Raw genomic sequence first — 8,452 nt, 5'->3', positions numbered from 1 at the left:
TAAATAATAATAATAATAATAATAATAATAATAATAATAATAATAATAATAATAATAATAATAATAATAATAATAATAATAATAATAATAGGGTACATTGAAACAAAGATATGCAGACAGAAGAAAAATTGAAAGCAAATGGGTTTGTCGCATTTAGAAGGTGACCTTTATGGCTCTGTTCACTAGCGAAATGTTACAACTGCCATAAAAAAATAAAACGGTTAAAAATTACCTGCTCTTTTGTGGAAGAAGTCCTCAAAGGCAACAAAGTTATTGACCTGCACACAGTGATAAAAAAAAGTCACATCAAACAATGACAATGTTTATTCTGAGCAGGGGCACAGTATAGGGAGGACAAGTGATGACAATTCCAAGGGCCCTTGACCACAGGGGGCCCCCCACAAATTATTATTATTATTATTATTATTATTATTATTATTATTATTATTATTATTTTACATAGCTCCTGATGATAAAATCACGGAAATCAGGAAGCATCTTGGGTTTTTAAACCCTTTGAATAAAAATAGTCTCAGAAATCTGGGTGTTCTCTTTGATAGTTCTTTGTCATTGGACAATCATTGCAAATTATTAGTTTGCAACTGTTTTTACCATTTAATGAATATTTTGAAGCTGCAGGCTATTTTATCACAGAAGAATTAGAAATGACTGTCCATGCTTTTATTTCTTCTCGTTTAGACTACTTTAACGGCCTTTTAGTGAGTCTGAGTAAATCCTCCATGGCTTCCCTTCAGTCTGTGCAAATGCTGCAGTCAGGCTTTTAACTAGAACCCATAGAACAGCTCACATAACTCCTGTTCTGGCCTCTCTGCACTGGCTCCCGGTGTATTTTAGGAAACATTTTAAAATTTTGGTTTTAACTTTCAAAGCACTTCATGGTGAGGCTCCCAAATACATATTGGACCTTTTGAAGCCTCTCTGTCCATCTATGACTCTGAGGTCTTCTAATCAGATGCTGCTGTCGGTTCCCAGAACTAATTTTAAAACCCGTGGTGATAGAGCATTTCAGATGGTGGCCCGAGGCTCTGGAACTCTCTACCTCTATCAATGCGCTGCTCCGAGTCAACTGACGCATTTAAATAAAGGTCTCAATCTCTTCAGACTGGCTTTTGATTAATTTTGTCAATTGATTTTAGATTATTTTATTATTGATGTGTTTCCTTTGTTGTAAAGCACTTTGTGATTTTTATGTCTGTGAAGGCTGCTATATAAATAAAGTTTACTTACTTACAAATAGAAAACCCTGTCAATTACTGTTATTGTGTTTTTTAAAATTGTTTTTAGTAGTAAAAATTAAATGTTACCCCTCCCAAACCAAAAAGCACACATCCATATTTGCACTGAATCCCCCTCACCCCTGTATTTGCGTTAAATGGTTCGTTCCTGCTTGGAGCGCTTGACGGTGACGATGTTCAGAAGTAGTCAGCAGAAGACAAGAATGACTGTGGCAGCTACTATACTGCCTAGAAAAATAATAAAGTCAAGCTTTCAAAAAATAGAGATATAAGAGAAAGAAAAGACAAGAGTGTCTATTTGTAACACAATTTTTCTCCGAGAGGTGAGTAGACTGTGTGATGATCAACCATTCAGCAGAGTTATCTTAGCTACAGACTACTGTTTGCCTCCATAGCATTTAATGAATTAAGGAAAAGAAATACCAATATATTCATATATTTAACTTGTCCCAGTACCTTTTACCACAATGACAACAGGTGAGTCAGTCAGCAGCAGCTCTAATTCCCGATACCAACATAAATCCCTTACCCCCATCCCAGTGAAAAAGGTGAGCAAAACTGTGTTCAATGACAACTTAGTTTGCATCATTTCAGGGAATCTATAGGGATTACTCTGTGTCTTTGCTCTTTTTACAGTTACACAGCAAAAACAATATATTAGTTGCTGAGAGAAATTCAAACAATCTTTACAAAATGAAAAAAACAGTCTACTGTCTGGACTGCAGCCAGTTCACACAGTTTTACCTTGGCTTGCATTTAAATTACAATTATATGTTACCATGTCCCTCCTGACCCGTCCTCTTCTAAGTGAAATTAAAGCTGCAGTATGTAACTTTTATAAAAAATATTTTTTCACATATTTTGTTGTCATTGTGTTGTGTTGTATGGCATGAGAGATAAATTGTGAAAAAAATTATTTCCTCTGCCTTTTCCCAGTGCTATCTATAAACAACCAATCAGAGGCAGGAGGCAGGTTTTAGCGCTGTCAATCACAATCTCATGTGGCTGCTTATCCTCCCTCCCCCTTGCTCTGTGCTATGCTGCAACTAGCATAGCAGAGAGCTATGCAGATTCAAACTGTCAAAGCATAGCATAGCATACCAATGACGGCAGATAAACAGTTTTCCTGTCACAATAAGTTGTTTCTCCACCATTAGCATATTTAGCAGCGAGTGAATGAGTCTGATTAACAGCACTATAACCCTCCTCCTGGTTCTGATTGGTTGTTTTTGGTGAGAACGTTGCATTAGCAACAGTAGGTCAGGGAGGAGGTGGAGGAGATTGATTTTTTTTCACAGATTATCTGTCTCATAGCAAACTGTCACGACATGGTGACAACTTTAACAAATATGGAGAGAGGGATGGATGGATGGATGGATGGATGGATGGATGGATGGATGGATGGATGGATGGATGGATGGATGGATGGATGGATGGATGGATGGATGGATGGANTGGATGGATGGATGGATGGATGGATGGATGGATGGATGGATGGATGGATGGATGGATGGATGGATGGATGGATGGATGGATGGATGGATGGATGGGCAGGACTTCAGTGATGTCATTAATGTGCCACATCAATGTGTTGAGCAATGATGTATGAGATTTGATGATGTATCAGGGAGATATGACTATTCCAATAACCTAGGAACAATTTGGCGGAAAAAGAATAATAATAATAATTCCTTCAGATACAATAGGCCTTCCCAATGCTTTTGCTGGTCTGCCTAATAAAACAGAAGCTTTAAAAATGAAAGACGAGAGACTAAATATGGAATAAAGTTTTTAAAAATCTTGTGAAAGTAACCTATATTTTATCTTCTGTGGCTGTCAGAGAAAAGTAAGACCATAAAAGAGATATTGACAGGACAGACATGACAGGTCTCACCTGAGGAACGCTCTGCCTCAGATTGTAATGCCTAGCCAGGAATGCCAGCAATTTGGTGGAAGGTCTGTCATATGCCAACAACACTGGCTCCACGTTCTGATGCTACAGCAATGAAAAATGGACAATAACAGTTAGTCTGTAACAGAAAACTATTCTACAATAATAATCAGAGGAATGTAATTTTTTTTCAGAATATATGTAAGACGTTTACACATATTTACTTAATTCTTGATAGAACTGCATTAAAAATACATGATTTAGGTCAAACATTTTAGATTCCCATAAGCTTCTCCACACAGTTTTATGTAGTTCTGATCCGTTCTTCCTGACAGAACAGGTGGAACCTGCTTGTTAGCTCATGTCTTTTCAGTTTCCTACTGCAAAGAGATCAAGGCTTTGTGATGACCGCCCCAAGACATTTTGCCTTGTTATCCTTATGCCTCTTTCCATACCACTTTGCTTGGTTGTATGCTTGGGGTCATTAACTAGCAATCAAAGCTTTAATTTTCTAGCCTTTTTCTTGAGATGCTGCTTTAATATTTCCACATTTATTTTGTAAAGAGCCCAGTCCCTCACGCAACAAAATACCCACACATTACAGTTCTGCACCCATGTGCTAGACAGTAGAGGTGGTGCTCTCAGGTAATCTACATTATTTTTCTTATGACTTCTAGAGGTAAACTTCTAGGTGCAGAGGGATGAGTTCCACAGACTTCATCTGTATTACCATAAGATCCGCAAAGTTTAGAAAGTCTGCAAAACAAAATCAACTACAGTTGATGGTGCACAGTTGAAAAACATTCAATCAGTGATCCAAACTCTGGTCCGTTTGGTGACCACCACTACAGTGTGAAGTTAAGTCTTTCACATAAATTATAAATGGCAAATAGCAAACAGTCCAACTCATGAGAATACATGCAATTCAACAGTGTGAATCAGTTGAAGTACACAAAAAGGTTTAAATATTTAGTTACAGTATATATGCATGAGACAGCCATAGTTAGTGCATATGTTCTTCTTCAGCTGGAAAAAGAACATACACTCTATCCAAGCAGCAAAATGATTTTACTAAACAAGATGATAAACTTTTCTTGCACTTCATAAAGTGGAACTGTTTGCCTTTATGTCAGTGTCCCTTTCTGTGTAACCGTATCTTTGGGACTGTTTTTTCTCATTCCTGTTGAAAATGATTTTGTTTGACCAATATTTGATCACCTACCTATGTCTATTTAAATAAGTCTGGAACAACTATTGGCTAATTAGGATACAGAATGAGAACTGTTGATCCTCCTGCTGGCTCACATGCATCATTACAACTCTTATTCATATTTTATTACCAGATTTTTATGGCGAAACATCTAGAAGCTTTACCTGTAACATAAAATTGAATAGTTCTAGCCCATAGCCATGTCGCTGTAAGTTCTCTGCAATGTAGAAATCCAAAACACAGAGTGGCTCTACTTCGATGTGCACACCATTTCGATCCTAAAACAAATAAGAGTTAAAGAACTGTGATTTGGAATTAAAAAATGAATAACTGCATTAAAATAAAGTTATAGACTCACAAGCAGAAATAATTTCTTGTAGCCAACCTTCAGAAATCCTACAACCACACCTCGTCCTCTGTGTGTACAATACATGAGAGAGAACTGCTATGAGTACAGAGGAACCTGAGACATGTGGGTTTGGCATCAGCATAGCTGTCCATAGAACCAAACTTCAACATATTTTAATGTAATAAACATCATCTTACAACAAAAGTCACTTTAGGCCAGATTTCAAGTTCACACAAAATAAAATGTGGATGAGATTAGATTTTATTCTATAAATACGTTGAGACTGTTGAGACTGTGTAGATTATTCCCAGGGAGTCAGTGTAACTAATTTAAATAAATTCTGCCAGTTCTAATAAGAAAAATAGAAATATGTCCTAAGACTTTGTTCAGACTGCAAGATTTGGAAGAAACAAATGAGTGAGAGAAAAAACACATTAAATTGAAATGTTAACATAGAACATGTTCTACTTGTTACACGAACATGTATGAACACGTTAGTCCATGAAACAATAGTGGAAAGGAAGTGAAAGCAAGGACGTGGGGTTTACCGGCTGCTCTCTCCATCCTTCATCAGGTACAGCTGATGCTTCTGGAACTGCAGTTTGGAAGCACTTGTTATAGGAGCTGGGAGGTCTTGTGCCTGTAGCAGCACCAAAGAATAAACATGATTACATTAAAAGATGTCCATAAACTTTGCTTTAAGCATGGTGCATGCAGTGATACCAAACTACCTAGCAGCATATTTGCAGTGAATCTGTTGTCAATATGTGATGTGGAAAACCATTTTTGTAAGAAATTAGAAAGATTTTTTGTTCATCAGAAGATCCTTTTACCCGATCAAAAAACATCAACCCCAAACAACCCACTCACACAAAAAAGACAGGAACTCACCTTTGCTGAGGCTTTCCCAAGTTCATCAAGAACTGTTGCAATTTTGACCCGAAGATCTGGCCTGTGAAGTTCCACACAGCAAAACAAACAGGATTCAGCTTCTATGCACCACAAATCTAGAATAAACTTTCATAAAACTGCAAAACAGCTGAAACACTGAGTTCCTTTAAATCAAGACAAAACCCCCACCTTTTTAGAGTTGCTTTGGAAGCACACAAAAAAACACTGACCAACATATTTGATGTGTATGATTTTGGTGATGGCACTCATTAAAATATGTAATGTTTGTTGTCTGTATGGTGGTTTCTTTATAACTTTGCAATTTTGTATTTTAATGTAAAGCAGTTAGAACTGCCTTGCTACTGAAATGTCCTATATAAATAAACCTGGGGGGATGGATAGATGGATGGATAATTAAACAGACAGACAGATTTTAATGGTCAAGTTTCTGAGACCTTCAAGAACTGCTGACTACAGTCCGGACTTTAAAAGAAGGAGATTCAGTAGAGATTTCCTGAAGCCAAGTGAGCAGCACAGATAAACGGAGCAGTTATTTGCGTAAACACATAGTCATGTTTTAACCTACTTTTCTTTAGATTGGCGACTTGCAATAAGATTCTGGTCCAGAATGGAGATCCTCTCAGAGAATAACTGATTAATGTCAAAAGGAAACTCCATGGCGCAGACTTGCTGATAGCTGTAATATACTACTACAGTGCAAGGCTGAAGGAGGTTAGCTAGCTGAGAGGTTTCAGTCTCACTAAGCAACCACTAAACAATTTAGCGAGTTACTTCAAAGATGTTCACCGCTTAACGAGTCGGAACCGAAACACCACAACCATTTAAATTCAGCAATTTCTAATTCTACAAGAAACTAAATAATGCTGTTTCATCTGCAGGCGTTATTTACACCGCTACTTCATTGTGTCGCTAAGGCACAGCGTCACTCCCAGTGTTACCGTAATAAACCGTCAGTTATTTAAAGCACTGTCCTTGTTCTATTTTTTCAGACTTGCAATCAACATCTCCAAAGGGGCGTCAGAGCAACACACAATGTAGTTATTATCATGCACATATAGTAATACACAGTTCTACAAAATCAACATTTTATTTCTTAGTAATTGTCCTAAAAATTGTAAAGGAGCGGAAAGTTTGGGTTTTACGGTTTTTTTTTTTTTGTTTGTTTTTTGTTTTTGCAACGTTGGGAGCACAATTTGACAAATGCTCAAAAATCAAATGGCGAACTGTACGCGAAATATTTCAGAATAGCCCTTTTTTAATATACTCGTATTTTGTTCGAATTTTATTTCTTTTAAATCTATTTTCTTTTTTATTCCTGTTAATGCATTTTGGCTCTAAATCCTGAAATGCTCAAGCAGGATATGAACAATTTAATTTATTCGAATATAAAACGTGAAAGCTGTAAAACGCCCTACTTTTATTTGGGATCAGGTCTTGTGAGAAATTCTGTTCCCCTGTGAAAATCTGTTCCCCCTGTGTCGGGAGCGCGCATTGCAGCCAGAGAAGTGGATCCGGCGGATCTGACCATATTCACGGCGCTTCTGATCGATTTCTCGGTAAAAACTACTCATATAATCACGTCAATGTTGTAACTTTCAGTTTAAWCGGCAGCTATCRAAATAAAAATACATACATMAATAAACGAGGTCTTGTGTGGAGGTCTTTTTACGCTGTTTTGTGTTATTTTAAACGCGAAGTGAATCGATCTTTTTTTCAGCTTTTGTCTCGTAAGCCTGACAAATAAAAGTCAGTCAACAAACACAGATTTCCAACACGTTGTGTGCATTTATAATTTTTCATTTCTGACAAAGGAGGAGGAGGGAAGCTGGCCGATACCAGGGCACAAAAATAAAGACTTCCTGAAAAGATCAGAGTGTAAACTTTTTGGTAAATCCCGTTCTAATGTAAAATATGACATTACTGGATTAAGGAAATGTCTAGTATGCTATCACGCATAATATTTTTTGAGAATTTGGAAACAGGTSCTTTTWRTTTCTCAAAGTTATTGGAGAAGAGGAGAGAATGGATATTTCAGCTGCCTGAAATAATGTGTCCGGCCTCTCTAAAATGGAAACAAATTAATTTACCTGAAAAGTTTTTAGTGTGTTCATTCCTCTTATCATCAACAATAATTCCTGTGATTTTCTTGGCATTTGCTCTTTTTTTGACAAAGTTAGGATGGGGGAACAAAATATCTTAAGCGCCTGATAAAATCTGTTCCCCCTCTCTAAAATGGAAACAAATTGATTTACGTGCAAAGTCTTTTACTGTGTTAATTCCCCTTATAATCAATAAGAAATCCTGTGATTTTCATAGCATTTGCTCTTTTTTGGACAAAAGTTAGGATGGGGGAACAAAATATCTTAAGGGCCTGATAAAATCTGTTCCCCCTCTCTAAAATGGAAACAAATTCATTTACCTGCAAAGTCTTTTACTGTGTTAATTCCCCTTATGATCAATAAGAAATCCTGCAAGTTTGAAAACATTTGCTCTTTTTTTGACAAAGTTTGGATGGGGGAACAAAATATATTAAGCGCCTGATAAAATCTGTTCCCCCTCTCTAAAATGGAAACACATTAATTTACCTGAAAAGTCTTTTACTGAACAGATTTTCACAAGGGAACAGAATTTCTCACAAGACCGGTGTTACGTCAATCCGCGTTTCCCCATCAGATACGGTTCCCCCGGAGTCTTCTTGCCGCTCCGTTCCGCCCACGCGGCAAAATACGCGCGTGCTCGTGGTGAGCACTGAGAAAGCACGCGCATAGGGAACTACGGCCACCGTGAAAGCTCAAACAACATGTTTCGGCAAAGTTGTCACTTTCTTCACGTTT

General features: G+C 37.2%; 1 protein-coding gene across 2 annotated transcripts in view; it reads right to left on the bottom strand.

Annotated features, from left to right (window-relative positions):
* The window catches only part of atat1 (alpha tubulin acetyltransferase 1), a 55,313-nt gene extending 48,749 nt beyond the window's left edge, over positions 1 to 6,564 (bottom strand). For both annotated transcript variants that reach the window (XM_008421184.2, XM_008421185.2), the window contains exons 1-7: positions 6,184 to 6,564; positions 5,598 to 5,658; positions 5,255 to 5,346; positions 4,716 to 4,773; positions 4,522 to 4,635; positions 3,151 to 3,252; positions 233 to 278 (exon numbers count right to left, since the gene is read on the bottom strand). In XM_008421184.2, coding sequence (XP_008419406.1) covers positions 233 to 278; positions 3,151 to 3,252; positions 4,522 to 4,635; positions 4,716 to 4,773; positions 5,255 to 5,346; positions 5,598 to 5,658; positions 6,184 to 6,275 — 565 coding nt within the window. In that variant the 5' untranslated portion in view covers positions 6,276 to 6,564. The remainder of the gene's footprint in view (positions 1 to 232; positions 279 to 3,150; positions 3,253 to 4,521; positions 4,636 to 4,715; positions 4,774 to 5,254; positions 5,347 to 5,597; positions 5,659 to 6,183) is intronic.
* Positions 6,565 to 8,452: the final 1,888 nt, after the last annotated feature.

The sequence above is a fragment of the Poecilia reticulata genome, linkage group LG11 (assembly GCF_000633615.1).
Source record: "Poecilia reticulata strain Guanapo linkage group LG11, Guppy_female_1.0+MT, whole genome shotgun sequence".
Lineage (NCBI taxonomy): Eukaryota > Metazoa > Chordata > Actinopteri > Cyprinodontiformes > Poeciliidae > Poecilia > Poecilia reticulata.
Note: the sequence above shows the minus strand (reverse complement) of the source record. Positions and strands in the feature narration are given on the sequence as shown.